General features: G+C 38.9%; 1 protein-coding gene across 5 annotated transcripts in view; it reads right to left on the bottom strand.

The window, feature by feature from the left end:
* The window catches only part of dcaf6 (ddb1 and cul4 associated factor 6), a 156,190-nt gene that overhangs the window by 51,600 nt on the left and 81,958 nt on the right, over positions 1-22,632 (bottom strand). For 3 of the 5 annotated variants that reach the window (XM_069889246.1, XM_069889247.1, XM_069889250.1), the window contains one exon: positions 4,413-4,472. The exons of the other annotated variants lie outside the window; for them this stretch is intronic. In XM_069889246.1, the coding sequence (XP_069745347.1) occupies positions 4,413-4,472 (60 nt within the window). The remainder of the gene's footprint in view (positions 1-4,412; positions 4,473-22,632) is intronic. 5 annotated transcript variants of the gene reach the window in all.

Genomic DNA, 22,632 nt, shown 5'->3' with positions numbered 1-22,632 from the left:
TTGAAAAGAAAGCAGTAAAAAATATGATTATCCTCTCTCCGTCATATAACAAAAACCACTGATTAATAGAAAAGAATCTTAAGTATGTTAAAATCCAAAGATTTAATTATTGACTCAAAATTAATTGTGAATCCAGTTATATTTTGTGAATTTTTCTTAATTGTATTCTCTTGTTGCATAAGAAGTGAAACAAAGTTGCTTAGTAGTTACACCAAAGAATGAGTAATCCAAAGGCCTAGACCAACAATCCTTGCATGAGTTTAAATTCTACCACAGAGATTGAAGAATTTAAATTCAATTAACAAAACTCATCTTGAATAAAAAAGCAACTTTCAATAAAGGTAACAATGAAACTACCAGACAGTCATAAAAATTCATCTGGTTCACTAACATCCCTTACCTGGTCTGGCCTATATGTCTCTCCAGACCCACAGCAAAGTGGTTGACTCTTAACTGCCCTCTGAAATGGCCTAGCAAGCAACTCAGTTCAATCATGGATGGGAAATAAATGCCAGCCTTGTCAGTGACGCCCATATCCGGTGAATGACTAAAAAACACTCAAATGTGTATGCTATGTTAATGCAAACTACATTTCAACCTAGTTTAAATCTTCATTTGTTGGTTACTGAAGCTCCCCAAAACATTACATAAACATCGTTCCAGAATTTGGAAAGGAACCCAAGGTTATTTTCTTTTCAGATCCAATGAGTATGCTATAACTGATGCAGAAAGAAATCAAATATAATTTGAAGTCAGATGTCCAAATACAAAACTAAATATCAGAATTGAATGTACACTATTTAGGATGAAGTGTTTTATTTTTCTTGTTCCTATGCCTCTCTGGGAAGAAGTAAAATGATAGCCCTGACATATGGTTAGAAAATAAATGAAATGTATTTATATTTAAAAATTAAAATTTAAAAGAAATATATAAAAATACCGACATGGTCAGGAACACCTTTCAATTGATTACAGAGATTGTGGCTTCCATAAAGACTGCATTTTCTCAGGAAGCTAAATTACATTCATTTCCAATAACCAACAGCAATGAATCATTAAATGTCATAACTTAGAAAACCATATAAATAGGCTGCTAATTTTTTTGCAAATTATCTTAAAATTACTTCCCTCGCAAATTTTTACAGTGTACTGACCGGGAAGAGCATTCTGTCAGGTTGCAACACTGTTTGGTATGGAGGTGCCAATGTACAGGACAAGAAAAGGCTACAGAGGGTTGTAAACTCAGCCAGCACCATCAGAGGCATTAGTCTTCACTCCATTATGGTCATCTTTAAGGGGTGATGTCTCAAGAAAGCAGTCTCTATCATCAAGGACCTTCACTACCCACATTATGCCCTTTTCTCACTGCTACCATCAAGGAGGCACAGAAACCTGAAGATGCACACCCAACATTACAAAAAAAAAAGCTTCTTCCCCTCCGCCATCAGATTTCTGAACGGACAATGAACCTATGAACACTACCTCACTTTTTTCTCTTTCTGCATTACTTATTTATTTACATATTGCATTTACAGAACTATAATTTACAGAAATTTTCCACCTTCAAAGCCGCAAAACAAAAAACTTTATGACATGGTTCATGGCAATAAACCTGATTCTGAAATTCAAAGAGAGTTAAGAAAGAGAAAGGAAAATGAAATTTTTTATTTTTATAACATGCTGTAGGAGGAAGGGGAAGTGGAAAGGGTGGGATGGAAGAAAGAGCATTTACCATTGTTATAATTCTATATATTTAGGCCCAAGTCACCATCAAGGATTAAAAGCATAAGTTACAAATAAACAACATTGGAAAACATATTTTACTAAGGATTTCAGAGTGTGGAGAATTTATGGAAATGAGTTTGGGTTTATATTGGAAACGGTTTTCTTTCCATACAGGCTCTATTCCTGAAAACTAGTTTGATCAACAAATTCGGAATTTTGGGGTTGTGGTTAGTGGGGGAGCAGAATGGCAACATTTTGTGGTAAGATTGTGTTTAGGAATTATTACAAGGGGGTTCAGCATAGTTGATAGATTGCAAGGGCCTCAGGGGAGGAATGAGATGAAGGCAATCTTGTTGGACCAACAGAATCCATCCTCTATTCTCCTGGTCTGTAAGCAGTGTTCTTAGGATACTTACTGTATCTTATGGATTAACATCATATTATTTCCTTTTACTTTCCAGTTTCTGAGGTTGGTTATACCTGTCAATTCAGATTCATATGAAGCCTGTGTGGTGGTACACCACTGGCCTACTGCAGGGGGCAACCTCTGTACCTGTAGGAGTGTAAGGGGACAGGACAACACCTGGCCAGCTGCCAATCAGTCGGCCTGAATGGATCAAGTCCCACCCGTTGGGTGTCAATCACCCTCCGGGATATAAGCCTGCGTTGGCCTCCCGAGGCCTCACACTGAGTTGCTGCAGCCTCGGCCAGCCTGGCTCTGTGGAAGTCTTTGTGAATTAAAGCCTGTTGTTCAGACCTTGTGTGTGTGTCTGAGTCTGTCTAACAGCACACCACAGCCTGAAATCTAGCCACCTCCTAGTCATGGTCTTGGTTGCCTATACCTTGTTCCAACTCCATTAAAATTGAAGATCATTTGAATTTTTCTCCATATTTGCACCCTATTGTTTCTGGAAGCCCAAGGTGGATCATTCTCTTCACCTTTTTCATTTTGCTGAAGTAAATTACATAGAGTTTAATATGGAAAAAAATTAACAAGTCCAGGAAAACTAATTTTAAAATATGTAACGACTGAAATAGCAAGAGAAATATGAAATTCAGACAGATTTTTACCAGAAATACTAGGATATATATTTAACATTTTTACATCTTGGTGATCAAAATTGCCATTTTCTCTTTTACTAGTCTGCTATTTCCATACACCTCCTCCCCCCACTCTCCCCCCCCACCAAGTTTTAAAAAAAATTTTTGCTACTTCAAAGTTCACTTGGTGGCCATCCTTACAAACATCAATTTTACACAACTTTACTGCTTATCAATTCACACAGCAGTCAGTCTCTGACATGTATTGGTTGCCAGTGCTCCATTGCATCAAATTTAATATGTGTATTTTTGAATTCAATTTCCTACACTTTCTTGATTGTTACACTACTTTGAGAACCTGCATTCCTCTAAGTCAAGCCATTTTTGCACAATCTTGAATTTTTTTTTGGCTGAACTGTTGGTTTCAGAGATCTATGCCTTAAGTTCTGATTTTGCCCCTTTTGGGATCCAAAACAATAGTAGTTTAAGATTTTAGTTAATTTTTCTAATGCCATTGAGTACATTTTTTGTCAGATCATTATTCCACAAGATGTATTAGAACCTATTTTTGAATGTTGTAGTGATGTATAAAATCATAATATGCATTGTATTTGTCAAAGGAACCAACATTTTCTGAAAGTATAGCAAATTTTTTTTAAACAAAACACTTCTTCCTAAATTAGAGAATTTAACAATCAACTACCGGAAGTCTTTAGGATACAACAGGGCTCCAGGCAAGTCAGAAATGAGCAAAATCTTTGTTGGAGAGAATCACAGAATTAGTTATGACGGAGGGCTAGCAGGTACATGAAGAGCATTCACCAGTCGGCATCATGGGCTCAGTGAGTGAGTGAGCCTGCTCAATGCTCCCAGATTTTGCTCTCATTTTTTGTGGCTTGGAGTGGGAAGTGAAGGCATGTGGAGATGCATCATTCCCACCCAAAAGACAATGCCTGCAGTCCCACAGCAGCTAGAAAATTCATTCTCATCAATCTTGTTGGTCTCCCAAACACATGCTCATATGTATGGGGTGTCCATAAATTAGATGTTCATACCTCTGGAAGGACCTGTGCCTTGCTTTGGGATGAGGAATTTAAGTTTCTATTAAAGGAAGAGAACATGAAAATTGTCCTTTGTTAGTGAAAATTATATTGAGTTTGATTGGGAAAAATGTCGGAATTGTCACAGTTAGTGTACACAGATAAGGCTCATAAGGGAGATAACATCTTGTTTCATCTTACAAAAGTCTTACTTTATAGACTTCTTGTAAGGTAAGCCTGAGTTTGGCTCATCTTAAGAAGGTAAGCCTGCGTTTGGCTCATCTTACAAGATGAAATGGGAGCAAATTTAGAAAAACTTTCATTTTAAGTCTTTTCTTTTAAAGGAAATTTTAAAACAAATTAAATTTACAAATCTAGCAATAAAGTTGTTCTCACAGCAAATAATTAAGGAATCAAAAATAGAAGGGGGCATTTATTTCAATGCCCATTTAAAACAGATCAGAGTGACCACAGTTTGTCACACTGAAACTAAGACATCAATGGCAATATAAACATAAAAATCAAAATTCTACAGACAATAGAATAAAACGCAAAAGAATTTACAAAGAAATATGTGTTAATTCACATATCTCTTGCTGAACGCACCCTGTTGCTCATCAAGTGACATGGATCCAAGTTGTTTGTTTACCACAGAAGAAGGGGAATCTGAAACAAAAATTAGATTTAACTTCAAAATTAAATTGCACCTCTGAAAATTGCAATTTCTAAGAAAAAAATTCCACAAAGCTGTGAATATTTTCTTTTAAAATTCATTTTTCAAAGAAGAGATACATTAGGGTTTATGCTGTGAGATAATGAATATAACAAATAATTTGTTTTCTTAGATTTAAAACACACACTTTATGTTAAAATGAGATTATATTAATATGTTTCAACTGATTCATTATTTTCAAAAAGGTTTAATGTTATAGTGCCATTGTGACAAATCTTTGGAATTAACCATGCAGGAGTCCAATTAAGATCTCAGCTAGAACATTTGAATGAATAATTAGCTTCAGTGTTACGGAGTTCTTAAAAGAGGAGAAAATGTGCTCTTTATTCCACATCCATGCTCTTACAGAAAGAATGGACAACTCATTGTCATGTTGGAAGGCATTGTTTTTAAAAAAATAACAGGATTAAATGTAAATGTGGTGAATGAAAATTTTGGGAAGGATTCCAGAGATAACATTTTTTAAAAAAATGAGACATACATCACAGTAATAGGCCAATTCGGCCCTATGAGTTCGTGCCTTCCAAATTACACCCCCCATTAACCTACAAACCAGAGCCCCTAAAGAAAATCCACGCAGGCAGGCGGAAAACATATAATCTCCTTACAGACAGCATGGGACCAATGCACCTGAAATCAGTGTCACCGCTAATATTACTTGTCTTCCTCTGTAACTTCTGAACACACAATCAATTATGCAATGTACTTTTGTTACCCTTTCTTTTCAATTGAGAATTCATTACTGAAATATTTTTGATCAATTTTACTTTATTTCAATTGCTTGCCAGGAATAAAACTGATATGTAACCAAGCCTATTCTTCCAATAATGACAAACTGTTTACTCACATTAAATATTAGGATAAAATTCCAGGTTGGTTGCTACATATTTGCATACACTTATCAAGGACATCGACAACCTGCTGCAAATAGATGTATTTACAGCTTAACTTTAGCAGATTTTAGGTTTGCCAAATAAAGTGCTCTACTGAACAGGGTTGTTAATTATAATATTTAAATGAGGCTAATTGCCTCAGGTTTTGTCAGCAATTTAATTTCATTATTTTCTATGGTTTATGAAACTCACTAACTGAAGGCTGGAGTTGCCAAATCTGTGTATGCATGAGGAGTATTAACATTCTCCAAAACTGCTTTGCACCTTAAACTTACTTTTCACGGTCAGATCATCTCAGAATATAACCCCCACCCACCACACTGAACTTGTGATCTCTTGCATTCTAATCCCTACACATGATCAGAAAAACATGTTCTCTCCTCTTAGTCTGCAATTTTGTTGCAACCTGCAATACCTTGTTTGCTGAAAACCTTGTGATTTGTCTGCTGTTTCCCAGTCCATCCATTCCTGCTGTTATGAGCCCAGAGGACCCCAAAACCCAGCAGCAATAGAAATTCACCAAGTCAAATAGTTACTTAAACAAAAGTTGCTTTTAATTTTCTTTAAACATAAAAACAGGATCAAACTTTAACTTATTACTATCAACTTAACCCAACTTAACCACCTTCTAATTCTAAATGCATGTGTATTTAATGTGTGTATGTTCAGGAAAATTCTTGGTTTCACAGTCCAATCATTCATTTCTCACTTCTCCAAGTTCACCGGTATCAGGCAATTCTTCTACTGTGCACAAAATTTAACATTTATGAATTTTCACCAGGCTCTGGTGCTTAAAGGTAAATGGTTACTACTCAGGAAGGTTCTTGTTGGTTTCAGAGAGATATTTGTAGCTCGTTGGACACACATAAACTGATTTTCTCCAATCAGTTACTTCAGTGTCTTGTTGAATAAACATGCCCCATCATGGGTTTTCCAAAGGATAACCTCTTCTTCCAGGTCACCACAGAGTTCCTCTTGTTTCCCTTATTTCAGGAGAAACACTCTAACTAACCATTTCCTCTTGTAAGGACAACAAAGGTTTTGAACAGGCTGAGTTCAGAACTCACAACCTGTCTTCAAAATGGGGTTTTCAACAAGCCTGCCAGCTTGGCATGTTGCAGCCTCAAAAGTCAGAACCTGTTGTTTCTTTTCTCTCTCTCTGCTTGTAAAAACCAACTTGTCCCAAGGCTCCAAACCCAATCCTTGAAAGATCTTTATCACCACTTGAGCCTGGACATCTCCATTTGCACCTGCTTTTGAAATTCCTTCCAAAGCAGTTCCATTGTCTCTGCAAAGTCACAGAGCCTGAATGTCTTGCTTCAGCAAAGCTCTTGCATTTTAAATGAGATGTGAAGTATAAGTATGTTTGTGAAGTGACGTACATGAAACCCCCACAATCTTTTTTAAAATCAAATTTATATTTAAAATATAATACATCCTGCAACACCTGCCAATAAGATCTCAAGTTATTAGCTCCTTTCACACTTGTGTCCCACTAAATTGGCTGTTCCGTGTTCAGGATAGGAATGGGGGTTTGGCTTTTCACACCTGACCACTCCTAACTGGGACAGTGAACACTTTCACACTTGCAAGAAGCCATCCCCGGGGTTAGGACTGTTCTACGTTCTACGGATGTCATGACGTATTGAGCGATGATGGACCTGCCCTAAATCCTGATTAATGTATTATGATCCTATATTTCAGCAAAATTAATCATGCTTAATTATAACATAATTAAGTTTTATGTACAGCACAGTATGAGCCTTTCCGCACCTGTGCCAACCTATACAAGTCTTTATAAGGGACTGTGGTAAAGTGCTAGCTATAAGCAGCAATAGCAGACAATTTTTAAATAGCAGGGGAAAGTTAATAGCGCTATAGTGCAAAATTTATACAGCGTGGGAAACATCGTATACAATTTATAAATACTGTGGAAAAAAGCGATGGCAGACCTGCCCTGCCAAAATTCTGTGTGGCAGAGAAAGGGCTGCATGCACGGAGCATTCATAGATGGGTTTCTCTGCCATACAGAATTCTGGGAAGTCAGGTCCACCATTGCTTTTTCCCATGGTCTTTATAAATTGTGCGCTAGTGCGCTACCAACTTTCCCATGCTGTTTAAAAGTTCCATTCATTGCTATTTATTTCTTCTCTCTCCCTCCACTGCAACTTTCCCACAACAAAGTTTATATCTTCATTTTAATTTTTTTCTTCCTTCACATCCTTGGACTCATGGAAAAACTTGGGTCATTTCAAACCCACAATGCAATTGCCCATTTCACATTTCCATGATTGCAACTCTGGTGTCTGCAGACACCGGGGATTGTACTAAGGGTTGAGGCCGTCAATCCCGGGTATGAGATGACATCATCTGACACCATCTGATGCTGACATTGAGCTGATTTTGCTTTCACACTAGACACTTTAAAAGTTGATTGGTGGTTAATTCCTGAGATCACTTGCAAGTGTGAAAGGGGCTATGACAAATATCCTTGATCATTCCCTGCTACCCTTTTAATAATTAGACCATAATCATTCCATGACAAGTAATATCTAGATCAATGGGAACAGTATACAGCAGTAATTAACTGCTTAAAGGTAAAAAACTGTTATTGAATGGGTTAATAAGATTATGATAACATATATCTTAAAAAAGTATCAATTGTGGGGGTTTAGTTTAGGTATTAGTTTAGATACACTTCAACAGAAATCTGAGTAACATTTCACAAAACACATCTCATTTGAAATGCAAGAGCTATACCCATGGTGGAACCTTCATGTCTGCCAGTGTCTCTATAGGCCCTTTCAGGTGGACCCTCCGCCTTAAGGGCAGCGGCAGGATCGGATTTTAACTTGCGGACTCACCTTTCAGGTGGCAGCCCAAGGCGACTAGTAGCACCTCCGTATCTGATGGAGGTGGGGTGACTGGTGCTGCAGTGCCACGTGTCATAAATATGCAGCATAGCAATGGCGGTCTTCCCTACCCATAATTCCCCCACACAACTAGAACCACTATGTGTTTCCCACAACAGATTATGGGTAGGGAAGACAGTCATTGCTATGCAGCATTTTGAGCCGCAGAGAGCGGCCCCGGTGCAGGAGAGGCTAGCTCCTGCCCTGATGGCCACCCCTTCGCCGACATCCCCCGCCATCCTCCCCTCCCCAGTTGGGGGGGGTGCAGCTGTCAGACAGTGGGCCAGGGGGCGGTGGCTGTCAGTGGGGAGTTGGGTTGCCGGCTGATAGTCATCAGCCCTCCCCCAGGCAGATCCAGGTGCGTCAGTGGAGCACAAAGTGCTCTGTCGATTATGGGTAGGCATTGGCGTTTCTGCTGCATTCAGGTACGTCTTTAGCCGCAAGGGGGGAGATCATATGGCTTTACACTGGGGTGTCCAGGCCACCTGAAAGAGCATTATAGTGACTTTGAAGAGGGCTTATGAAGACTTCACAAGTAGGTGTTAATTGGACTGATGTTGTGGAATCAAAATGGACTATTGTCTTTAAAGGAACAGATGTCCAGGCTCAGAAACTGATTAATCTTTTGTTGGTGCCAGCCATTGAAGTTTGGTTGAAATTTGCTGTTCTAAGAGGGGTCATGTGGTTTTGCAAACAGAGAAAAAAAACATGTTATTCTCTTTGGGGGGAGAGAGAGAGAGAGAGAGAGAGAGAGAGAGAGAGAGAGAGAGAGAGAGAGAGTTTCAGTTTACAGCAGGAAGAAGTGTTGGAAACTGCAAGTTTTGCAGTCCTGCTCTCAGACCCCACTTGAAGTCGGGTTTCGAGTTCGGAGTTCAACCTATTTTAAACCCTTGTAGTCATTACAAGAGTATGTGACTTGTTAATGTGCTTCTCCTAAAATAGGGGAAAAAAGAACTCTCTGTGGTAACCTGAAAGAAGAGGTCATCTTTTGGAAAACCCATGAGGGGGAAAAGTTTCTTTAGCAAGACAATGAAGTGGCTGATTGAAGGAGATCAGTTTATGTGTGTCCAACGAGCAACGAATACCTCTCCCCGAAACCAAAAAAGACCTTTCTTTACAATAACAATTTAATTTAAAGCACCAGAGCTTGGTGAAGATCATAAATATTAAATTCTGTGCACAGTATACAAAATTGCCTGATAACAGTGAACTTGGAGAAATGAAAAGTGAATGATTGGACAGTGAAACAAAGAATTTTCCTGAGCACATACACATTACATATATGTGCACTTAGAATGAGAATGGTGTTAAGTTAAAGTTAAATAATGATCTTGTTATTATGTTTGAATAAAATTAAAAACATTTTTGATAAGTAACCATTGTCTTGGTGAAGTTGCTGATTTTTGGAGTCCTCTGGGCTCATAACACAACAATTTGTTTAAAGACACTCCATTCAGTTTGGCCAAATAGTTCTAACTGAAGGAAATCAGCTTCATTGAAAAAATTGGTAAATATCATGGGATTAAAACCATCTCTGACATGCACACAATATTACAAATATATCTTCTATATCACATTGCCAACAAAAATAATTTATATTTTAAGTAAAAAGAAACAGACATTTAGTTTAAAATAGTTCATTAGTATCTCCTAAATTTTAATAATTGACTTCATGACTTTTACTGAAATATCACTGAAACCATTTAAATGATTTTAAAGAAAAACTTTCAATCAATGAAAAAATTGTAGATGCTTGGATTGATAATTTAATCTACATTAACCTATCATGATAGCCCATCTCAAATTGCATTTTAATATTCAATAAAATATGAATGAATTTGTGAATTTTATTTTAGCTTAAGAAAAGTTTTGGATGTTCAAGTCAAGTTTATTGTCATCAGATTGTACAAGTACAACCCGACAAAATAGCATTCTCTGGTCCTCGGTGCAAAATAGGGAGCCACACAACCAGACATAACACACATAGAGACAAACAGTACATATGCAGGACAAGTATTTCATCTATACAAATAAACATTGTTTCAGGAATGGTTAGTGTGAACAGCTCTTTTGGGCATTCAGCATTCTCACTGACTGTGGAAGAAGCCATATTGCCCACTGGTGGTGCTGGCTATGATGCTCCTGTATCTCTTCCCCGATGCTGGGTGGAGGGTGGAAAGGGCCTTAATAATTTTGTGCACCTTCTTCCGACAGAGGATGTTGAAATTATTTAATGAATATGATTGCAATGAAACAGAAAATGCAGCGAGCACCGGGACCCACTCTTCGGACTACCTTATCTGCTTCGACATCATTCTTACCTCTCTATTTCCTGCCATTTCCTTGCAGCATGTTCCAGGCACCAACATGTGTTAAAAAAAAGACTTCCATTTCTCCATCCCCACCCCCCTCCCGCCCCCAGTTTAAACCCCCTATGCCCTTTAGTATTTTATGGTTCCACTCTGGGGCCAAAAGACACTGGACAATCTACTTTATCTGTACTACCCCATTTTATGTACTTCTATCAAGTTATCCCTCAGTCTTTGGTGCCACAGGAAAAACAATCCAAGTTTGTCTGAACACTCTCCTGACAGTTAATACACTTCAATCCAGACCAACATCCTGGTGAACCTCTATTTCACCTTCTCCAAAGCCATCACATCCTTCCTATTGTAGTGAAACTGGAAAAGTACACAACACTCTTTGGTACACACAAGTGGGGCCCTAAACAAAGTTATATATAGCTGCAGCATGACTTCCCAACTTTTATATTCAATGCCCCAACCAATGAAGGCAAACATGCCATGTGCCTTCTTTACCACTTTTGTTGCGACCCTATTGATCTAAAAACGTTCACCCCAAGAGCCCTGTACATCAATGCTCCGAAAGGACTTGCCATTTACTGTATACATTCATGTTACATTTGACCACCCACTATGCAAACATCACACCTGCCCGCATTAGACTCCATCTTTCATCCAACTTTCCAACTGATCTATATCTTTGATAAAATTCCACCCTGTCCACAACTCCACCAATTTTTGCATCACCTGCAAACTTGATAATCATATCACCAACATTTTCAATAAAATAATTAATATATATTAATATATATTACCAACAATAAAAGCCCCAGCCCTGATCTTTTAAGAGGTGCAATGGATTTATGTTAATCCTTAGTATAAAGCTAGATTTTATTTAGATACAGTTTAATAAGTTAGTTGTGGGTTGGTACACACTGGTCACAGCACATTTTCAGATACACCATTGTACTCAGAGAAGAGTGTTTATTCTTGGAATCGCAATGTCCAAGACAGACAGAGCTAATGGATTTCAAGTGGGTCTTAATTAGTAAAGAACTGCTGAAGGAAGCCATCTGTTTTTAATTAAACCCACTTAAGCCTCTTCAACAGAGGTATGGTCAGAGGTTGTAATGGATATGGAATGGTTTTGAAAAAGGAACAGAAGTTTGGTAGAAGTAAAATTGATGGTCATGTTCTTTCCAAGAATTGGGACTTATGTTGGTGAGTTGATTTGGAGAAATATATTAATGAGTTCAGACTTTTGGAGTTCATCTTTTGGAAGAGTTCAGTTTGGAGAGTACAGAAGTCAAAACCCTGTGACAAAGGGTTTGAAACCTTGTGAAAAACAGGGTTGAGTTACAGTATTCAGAATTGGTGCTGTTGTTGTGTGTTACTCCGGAGAAAAGAGGAACACAGAATCAAAGGCTTTTGAAATAAGGAAGACCATTTCGCTCTCCCTTTAGAAAAGAGGACAGATTTCTACTGGGTCTATTTTTGTGTATGGCGATTTTGCTTAACCCTTGTCTGGATTTGTGACTTCAACGTGGAAGAAGATAACCACATTTGTTTAACCCTTGTCTGGGTTTGTGAATTAATCGTGGAAGAAGATAACCACATTTGTTTAACCCTTGTCTGGGTTTGTGAACTTATCGTGGAAAAAAATAGCCACATTGTAAGTAAAGAAACCTGAAAATATGATGTTTAAAAGCACTTTATAATTATTCCTGAACTGAGAATTTAAGACCTTCAAGCAAGACTAAAATGATTCTGAACTTTTAAAGATAGACTTTACAGAGTGGGACTTTAATTATATATATATATATATATATATATATACACACACTCACACACACATAGTGGGGTTAAATTTAGAGTTAGGCAAGTTTAGAAATAAGTAATAAATGTCATGTTGTTAATAGTTTAATTAAAAACTATTATTTTGAATTTACCATTGCCTGGTGAATTTTCCATTGTTGTTCCTGTGTTTAGTGCTGACAAAGTCACTTTAGTCCCAAACAAAATTTAAAAGGGTTGTTAGTTTGTAAAAGTAGTCTCCAGTCAAAAAACCTCAACCACTACCCGCTGCCCTCTACGAGCAAGCCAATTTTGGAATCACCTTACCAATTCACCATGGATCCCATGCATCTTAATCTTTTAGAACAGCCTTGATTGATGGAGAGCAACCAATTTAGCATCACAATTTTGCAAAAAGACTTCCTACGGCAGTGTACTGGGCACAACCATCCTTGGTTGACATGATTGGTATATAGTCAGAAGTGGGATTGACATTTTGTTCAGTCTAAGCTTTTGGATTTTTCGCGAATTTCTAACATTAATATTCTAGACCTAATTTTTAAATTTACAGTTCAATTTTCATGGTGGATTAATATCATGTATTTATAATAATTTATTGGATTTAAAATCAGTCCCCAAGGCTGGGATCAAGAGGGATTGGGAACGAGATTTGAAGATAACATTTTCAGATGAAGATTGTTACTTGACTCTCAGCTTGACTAATGATTCCTTATTTTGTGCAAGACACTGCTTATTACAATTTAAGGTGGTCCACAGAACTCATATATCCAAACAAATTATCTCATTTTTAAGCAGATATTGATCCATTATATGAGAAATGTAAAATTTTTGAAGCTTCTCTGATCCATATGATTTGGGAGTACCCAAACTTAAGAGAGATTCTGCAAAGATATTTTTCAAACTTTACCAACAATTCTAAAGAGTAATTTAGAACCTTACCTGTTAATTGCTCTGTTTTGTTTTTCTCGTGATTCAGATAAACCTATATCAGTATCTTAGCTTTTACCACGTTGATAGCCAGATGAGCAATTTTATTGAAATGGAAAGCAGATTCACCCTCTACTCATACACAGTGGTTATATGATGCAATGTCCTATTTAACTTGAGAGAAAATTAGATGTATTTAATATTAAATATTAAAGATAGAAAGTTCCGATTTATGAAATTATGGGGCTCATTCTTAGAATGTTTTTATAATTGGAAGACTTAATTACTGCAGGTAATTATTCCAGTGATTCATTGCCTGTTCTCCAGGGGTTGCTAGTAATTCCACATTATTGATTTTTTTAAAAATTAATTATATAAGGTAATCTTGACTAGAGGGAGGGGATAAATTAGATTTAGTTTCAGTTTTTTTTTCCTCATTTTGTTTTTTTCTTTTATTTTATACAAGTTATTTCAACAAATGTTTTTAAACATGGTCGCACAGATCATTTCAATTAAATATTTTTGAGGTATAAGCAATTATCTACTTTTATTTAAGCTTTTTTGTGCATGCTTACTAGAATATAAATGAATTATTATGCAATTGTCAATTCTGTACATACACTTATATGTAAGCTCAATAAAAAATATTTTAAAAAGAAAGAAGTGGGGATGTTCTTTTATGCTTGTACAATATTGAATGCCATTCATAACCCCTCAGAAAATGAAGCATTCCTCGTTTGCTTGGAAACATGGGTGATAAGTGCCAGACAAAGACCATCTTCAACAAGAGAGAATCTACTTGTTTACTCTTGGTATTCAGAGAATTTCCATGACTAAACCTGCATTAGCAACATCCTGGAATCAACATTGACCAGACCAGATGAGCCCTGTTATCTATGCAACTACAAAAGCAGCTCAGAATTTAGATATCCTGCAACAGGTGACTTATCTCCTGCTTAAAGCATTTCCATCATCTGCAAGGGATCTTGGAATACTTTCCAAGGTTCAATGACATTCAAGAATTCTCACATCTTCCAAAACAAAGCTGCCTACTTGATTGAGTTGTCATCCACTACCCTAGACATTTGTACTCTCAACAGTGCACCATAGCTACCCTCTGTGCTGATGACAAAATACTTTAAGGTTGTTTGGTTAGGCTAACCCAAGAGCATTTCAAAAACTCACAATCTTTACCACCAAAAAGAAGTGGGCTGCAGGCACACAAGAACACCATTGTCTCTTCCAAGTCACATACTTCCTTGACTTAGAAACATATGTGGCTCCTTCATCATTGTCTAAATATTGGATCTTCCAATGCAGGGGGTGTCTCAGTAGCTACATGGCCAGCAGGACTTCATTACTGAAGATATTACTATTGGTGTGCCTGGCCATTTGGGTTGTATTGGGTATTTTTCAAGCAGGAGGAAAGGAAATGCCCATCAGTGAAGTGCCTATTCCCAAAATGTCTGTGAAAAGACCACATCCTATTGTTTCTCTATTGAAAATTACATTTATGAAATTATGGGGCTCATTCTTAGAATGTTTTTATAATTGGAAGACTTAATTACTGTAGGTCAAATTACAACCATGACATCATGTACATCTCTGGAATACTTTTTCCTGAGGATCAGGCAGAATGTCTACTTTAGAGGGAACTGGAAACTGTACTAAAAAAAATAGACAAAGAGAGCAATGTAAACAAACAGTCATAGGTATAAAGACCATAGAACAAGGGGGTAAGTGCATAACCCTGTGGTGCCTCTGTGCTGATGGAGATTGAGAAGGAGATATTCTTGCCAATCTGCATTGATTGGGTCTGGAGGTAAGAAAATTCAGGATCCCATTGCCCAGATCTTGGAGTTTGCTGATCAGTTTTGAGGGATGATGGTGTTGAATGCTAAACTGCAGTTGGTAAAGAGCATCTTGATATATGCATCTTTGCTATCCAGGCATTCCAGGGTTTTGTGCAGAGTCAATAAGATGACAATTGCTGTGGTAGGCAAATTGGAATGGATCCACGTCACTGCTCAGACACGAGTTGATCTGCTTCATCACCAGCCTCTCAAAACACTTCATCACTGTGAGTGTGAATGCCACTGGTCGGTAGTCATTTAGGCAGGTTACCACATTCCTCGGGCACAGGTGGCATTGAGGCCTGTTTGAAGCATGTGGGTATCATGCCCTGTCGGTGGGAGGTGTTGAAGAGATCTAGGAGTACTTGGCCAGTTACTCTATCTACACAGGATGCTTTTCTTGAATTTACTCCTGAAGGCAGCCCACATGTCATCTTTGGATACTGGCAGTAGGGGATCATAAGGGGGCATGAGGGTGCGCAGCGGTTCATCCTTTCTCTGGTGATCAAATTGGGGGTAGAAAGCATTAAGCTCATCAGGGAGTGAAACTTTGCTGTGCTCTATTTCACTGGATTTGGTTTTGTAGCAGGTTATAACATATGAAGCTCATTGTCATCTTTGGATCTTTCCAAGTAGCTGTAGCAGATCTCTGCAGTGTGTCCAAATCAAGGTTCAATGTTCCTTTTATTGTCAAGTAATAATACATTAAAAATACAACATACATAATATACTTTAACTTTAGTCTTCTGTAAGGCAAAGAGTCATCATGAGCCAGCGCCCTTAACAACAGGAGAAAAAGCCGCAAAAGAGAGTTCCTTCAGAGTCACCGTTCGCGGATTCGCCTTCAGCGCTCCCACAGACTTCTATTCAGTTCATCGGCAACCCAAGCTCCAGATCCAAACCTCTGAGACAATCAGCAGCCTTCAATGCCCAAAGCCCTTTGGATGCCCTTCTTACACTAAGCACCCTCTCAAATTCTGGCTCTGTTACCTGATTTCCATGAACCAGTCTTCAGAAGCCCATGCAGGTACCCTGACCATAGACAGCCTTCGTGGTCGCAGAATTTTACTTACAAATGCTGTTGGCTCCTTTAACAGGCCATTTAAAGCCTAAAATGGCATTAGGTCAGGGTGATTGAACCCATCAGACCAACACTGTGTCTCTGCTCTCCTAGGTCTGCAGCAGCAGCCCTGCCATTTTTTCTCTCTCTGCTTCTGCTCACCACAGTTCAACTAGGTCATTATTTTCATCTATTTTGATTTTAGTGGCACTTCAGGTGGAATCTTGGGCATAGAGACATCCTAGAATTTGTAACTTCTCATGAATTCAATAGTTATTGATTGCAGTCATATGTCCAACAGGAATCTCTCTAAAAAACACATGAGGTCTTCATTAACAAGTAATATTGCCTGTTTACAGCTTGTAATAGACCACAAGTGGAATTTCCTCATGGTGAACACCATATTTCCAGGAAACATTCAACCCCTTAATCCTTAGGAAGTCTGCAATGCCAAATATTTTCTCTGGGCAGCATTGTTGAAAGGATGCATTTTGTTGGGGAAAAGGACTCATGTTTCCTTTTCTTGTCTTAGCAGTTCACCCTGCAACCATGGTAACTGAACACAGATGCAATGAGTGTCAAGCAAACACCAAGAGAGATGGAAATGGCTGACGGAAAACATCTGTTAATGCTACATGAGGCTGTCCTGATCCTAAATGACAAGAAACAGGCCTTCAGCAATATACAACCATTGAATAAGCAGACTATAAACAGCTCCAGTTACATGTCAAACTTCAGTTTTCCTGCTATCAAATCTGTCAAAAATCTGAATCTGCCTGATATTCAGCAACATTCAAATGCTGTTAAAAACAAATATAAAATATTTAAAATAAAAAAATATAAAAATTATTTTAAAAATTGTAACAAAAAACTTTTAAAAGTTGCTAACTTGAATTCATTTAAAAATTAATCCAACTTGACGCAAGTACACAGGAATATTCTCTAGTATATAGCAACCAGTAAGTTCAGGACTTGTGTTAGAGTTCCCAACTAAATAACATTTTTGGGGATTAATATTCGGCACTAAATTACTGGCAATTCACAATAAATTTTAACAGAGGACCTGATAGCAATTTTGGCATACGTGCAATGCGGAAACAACCACATTACTGAGCTGACAGTTTGATCTATTAACATTAACACATTCCTAACTTTCATTAATTTATCCAAATCCTCCATCACCATCCCCATAGCTTGATGAAGGGCTCAAGCCCTGGGGTGGGGGAGGTGCTATGACCTCTCCCAAAAACTGAAGAGCCTTCACAAAATCTACCAAATGTGAGAGGTGATGAGGGCATTTGCTCTACAAATGGAAGATGAGAGATGACCAAAAATGTACTTGCAAAAAGACTCAAGGCTATGAAACAGTCACATCACTATCTTTAGTTTTTGTTGCAGCAGACACTATATTGGATATGGTGACAAGGATACACATAACTCAGGTGACCTTGCAAGATACTCCCCTCCATTGTGGAGATGTCAAAGATAGAGGAGCTGTTTCACCGTAATTACATTTTCATATTCATAAATTCTTAATTTTCATCCAAAAGCTCTTTGCCAGTATTACGCAGTATATCACGTCCAAATGATAGAACAGTGGTATACAATCAAGAGCGACGTCCGGAACAGTGACTTAAAGTGACTAGCGGTTGTCAAAGTGTGCTACTGAGTGCGCTTACTCACCAACAATGCTCACTCATGTTCAGTTTATAGGCCAATCCTCGCAGCCCCAGACATTGATATAGTGTTCCTCAAGGCAGAATCAGGCCCAACCATCTTCAGCTACTTCAAAGCATCTCTCTCCATTTATAAGTGGAGCACTTGCTGATGTTTGAGCAGAGTTCAGTTCCTTTTGCAACTCCTCAAATAATAAAGCAGTCCATGCCCACATGCAGCAAGACCTAGAAAACATGAGGGCTTGGGATGATAGATGGCAAATAATATGTGTCATACAAACAATGACCATTGCCAACAAGTCTAACCATCTTCCCTTGATATTCAGCAGCATTATTGTCACCGATTCCCTTAATATCCTGGCATGTCACGATTGACAACAAACCACAAGACCCAGACACGCAAGATCGCAGCTACAAAAGCAGATCAGAGGAATAATATCCTGCAATGAACAGATGAAACAAACTAGGAGCGAGATTAGGTCATTTGGCTCTACAAGCATGCTCTGCATTCAATGAAATCATGGTTGATCAGGTTGTGATCCAAATTTTGCAGGTTTGCCCATTCTCCAAAGCCTTTCCCAGCAGGCATAAAGAATGTCAAGGATCTGATGGAACTCTATTGAGCTTCTCCAGTCCGTATCTGCGCTCTTCACCTAGATGAGCGCAGATACAGACTGGAGAAGCTCAACATTAACCAGAGCAAAGCTGTCTGGATGACCAACACTTAACTTTACTCTCTCCACTACTGGTGCACTGCGGGGGCAGGCTTTTCCAACAGTATCTCATTCCTTCACTACTACAATCTAGGAGCACAAGGGCTGCAAATGTATAGGAATAACAGAACTTACAAATTCCCTCCCCACACATCAAGCATCTCCATTTAGAAATATGGGGCTGATCCTTCATTGTCAATGGGCACAGTTAAAGCTCCCAATTTAATAGGAAATGTGAAGGCAGCATTTCACCTCCAAAGATGGCCAATAAAGCCTCACTTCACCTATTATGGGTTTATTCTCTCTGTCACATAAAAGGCACGACAGCACTACAAAATTATAATGAGCTTAATTAATAATTCTGGTAACAAGAGTTCAAATCTGGCCAAGGCTAGTTAATTATTTGAATGTACTTATAAACAAAATTTTCAAAAATCCATCACTATTCATAAGATATCTAAGTTCATGTTTCCAGGTAATAACAATTTGGCCTACTGAGTCTATGGTAGTCCTCAGAGCAATTTCATCAATCCCACCCTCTCACTTATTGTCCTGTCCTTTGATACCCATGAACAACCATTTGATTCTTCTAACACCGACCTGCATTGTGTTTGGAATATGTGAAGAAACCAGAGCACTCAGAGAAGACCCAAGTGGTCACAAGGAGAATGTGCAAATTTCACAGAAAAAGCACCAGAGGATGAGATTGAGCACAGTTACCTACCACACTTCAATGTTTCCTTCAGAGAAGATACATTGTCATCCTTCTGGCCTTCAAAGACATTGCTGTGACACACACAGCTAAACATGATTGGCCCTCCCCACCATCATCATGTTCGGCCACCTGCCGACATTTTCTCATTGCTTGATGAAGGGCTCAAGCCCGTAACGTTGGTTGTGCATTTATTTGACCAGCTGAGCTTCTCCAGCATTGTTTTGACTTAGATACAATAGGATTCAGGGAATGGCATATAAAGGTAGTCTCACTGCAATGTTTTCAGATCAAGAATTAACTTTTAAAAATTAATATTGGCCTTTTTATAACCATATAAACCATATAACAATTACAGCACGGAAACAGGCCAATTTGGCCCTTCTAGTCTGCACTGATCCAAGTACCCTCCTCTAATCCCACTTACCAGCACTCTGCCCATATCCCTCCACCCCCCCCTCCCACCCATATACTTATCCAACTCTTTCTTAAATGACAATAATTGACCCTGCCTCCACCACCTTTCCCGGAAGCCCATTCCACACAGTAACCACTCTCTGAGTAAAGAAGTTCCCCCTCATGTTAATCCTAAACCTTTGCCCGTCAACTCTCAACCCATGGCCTCTTGTATCCATCTCTCCTACTCTCAATGGGAAAAGCCTTTCCACATCAACTCTATCTATCCCTCTCATGATCTTAAACATCTCTCTCAAATCCCTTCTCAGCCTTCTATGTTCCAAGGAATAAAGACCTAATTTGCTCAATCTCTCCTTGTATTCCAGATGCTGAAACCCAGGCAATATTTTTGTAAATCTTTTCTGCACTCTCTCTATCTTGTTAATATCCTTCCTATAAATCAGTGACCAGAACAGTACACAGTACTCTAAATTTGGCCTCACCAATGCCTTGTACAGTTTCATCATTACTTCCCAACTCCTATATTCTATGCACTGATTTATATAGGCAAGCATACTATAGGCCTTCTTCACCACCCTATCCACATGCGCTCCTACCTTTAGGGAACAATGCATCGTTATTCCTAGATCTTTCTGCTCCACTGCATTCTTCAACACCATCCCATTTACCACATGTCTTGCTGTGATTATTCCTTCCAAAATGAAGCAACTCACTTATCAGCATTAAACTTCATCTGCCATCTTTCTGCCCACTCCTCTAAGCAGTTTAAGTACCTCTGCAATCTTTGAAAACCCTCTTCATCATCCACAATTCTCCCTATTTTAGTATCATCTGCGTATTTACTAATCCAATTTACCGCCCCATCCTCCAGATCATTAATATACATGACAAACAGCAACGGTCCCAATACCGAACCCTGAGGTACACCGGTTGTCACCGGCCTCCATCCTGACAACCAATTATCTACTACTACTCTCTGGCACCTTCCTTCCAGCCACTGTTGAATCCATTTGACTATCTCCAAATTAATACCCAAGGACTTAGCCTTCCTAACTAACCTCCCATGCAGAACCTTATCAAAGGCTTTACTGGAGTCCATATAGACAACATCCACTGCTCTACCCTCATCAACATTCCTAGTCACCTCTTCAAAAAATTCAACAAGATTGGTTAAACACGACCTTCCACGCACAAATCCGTGTTGAGTGTCCCTGATCAGACCCTGTCCCTCCATATACTATCTCTAAGAACGCTTTCCATCAAGTTATCTACCACAGACGTCAAACTTACATGCCGATAATTGCTAGGCTTACTCCTCAAACCCTTTTTAAACAAAGGAACCACATGCGCAACACGCCAATCCTCCGACACTATATCCGTCTCTAATGACATTTGAAAAATCACTGCCAGAGTCTCTGCTATTTCCTCACTAACTTTTCTTTTTAACTCTACCTACTCACTTTATTCACTTTTCAGGACCTCTTCTCTATTCCTCCCTATGTTGTTGGTACCACATGTACCACGACTTCTGTCTCATCTCCCTCCCCCTTTAGGATATTGTGGACTCGAGCAGCAACATCCCGGACCCTGACACCAGGGAGGCAAACCACCATCCGGTTCTCCTTGTTCTGTCCACAAAATACCCTGTCTTTACTCCTAACTATTAAGTCCCCTATGACTATTGCCCTCCTCTTCCTTTCCCTACCCTTCTGAGCCTCAGAGGCCAACCCAGGGACAGAGGCACAGCCACTGACGCTTTCCCCAGCTGGGCTGTTTCCCCCAACAGTACCCAAAGAGGAGTACCTGTTGTTGAGGGCCACAGCCATAGGGACCCACCTGTCCTCCTCCCGTAGCCCTGGCGTGACCACCTGGCTGTAACTCCTATCTATGATAACCTCACTCACCCTGACCAGAGCGAGGTCATCAAACTGCAGCTCTAGTTACCCAACATGGTTCCTGAGGAGCTGCAGCTCAGCACACCTGGTGTAGATATGGACATCAGGATGCTAGAAGACTCCATGACTTCCCACATCTGACACAGAGAACAGCAAAACTGCTCTCACACTCATCCTTTCTCTCTCCTCCTTCCTCAAATAAGTAGAAATTACTAAAGAATACGAAAGCAATTAAACAGTCTTACCTTAACTTGACAAGTTCGACCTCAGCCTCTGCTCGCCGAAGCCTCTTGAGCCAAAGCCTGAATTCCCCACTGCTTCCCTGTCCATTCACTCCCTGGCTCCGCTCCTCTTAGAGCAGATTACAGGAATTAAATTTCCACAAAACCCAAAATAATTTTTACTGTGTAATATTACAGGAATAAGACCTAAATTGAAACGATCTAAATATTAAATAGAATTTGTTAAAATAGCATTGACAGTGGCTAGAACATGTACACCAGTTGCATGGAAGTCTGATTCACATCTAGGTATGGCACATTGGATTGCAGAAATACATAGCTGTATTCCCCAGAGAAAATTACCCATGATTTAAGAAATAAGTACAACATACTTTTACAATTTTGGCATCCATATTTACAATTTTCAGGTGTAAATCTTTAGTTGTGTTCTTCCTAACCGTTGAGACCGGTGTTGATCTTCTCCAAAGAAGAAAAAAAAACTAAATAGAGAATATGAATTCATGATCCGTGGCGTGCGCGGCACTTTTCAACAGTCTATTCTGTTTTCTTTACTTCTTTCCTATCTCTTTATCTTTTTCTTGCTTTTCTTTCCATGTCTATCTTTTTCTTTGGGGTCTTTTCTTGGGTGGGTGGGTGGGGAGGTCAGGGTACAACCATCATGGAGTAAATACTGGA

Source organism: Narcine bancroftii, chromosome 7 (assembly GCF_036971445.1).
Source record: "Narcine bancroftii isolate sNarBan1 chromosome 7, sNarBan1.hap1, whole genome shotgun sequence".
Taxonomy (NCBI): Eukaryota; Metazoa; Chordata; class Chondrichthyes; order Torpediniformes; family Narcinidae; genus Narcine; species Narcine bancroftii.
This window is presented reverse-complemented; position numbering and strand designations above follow the sequence as displayed.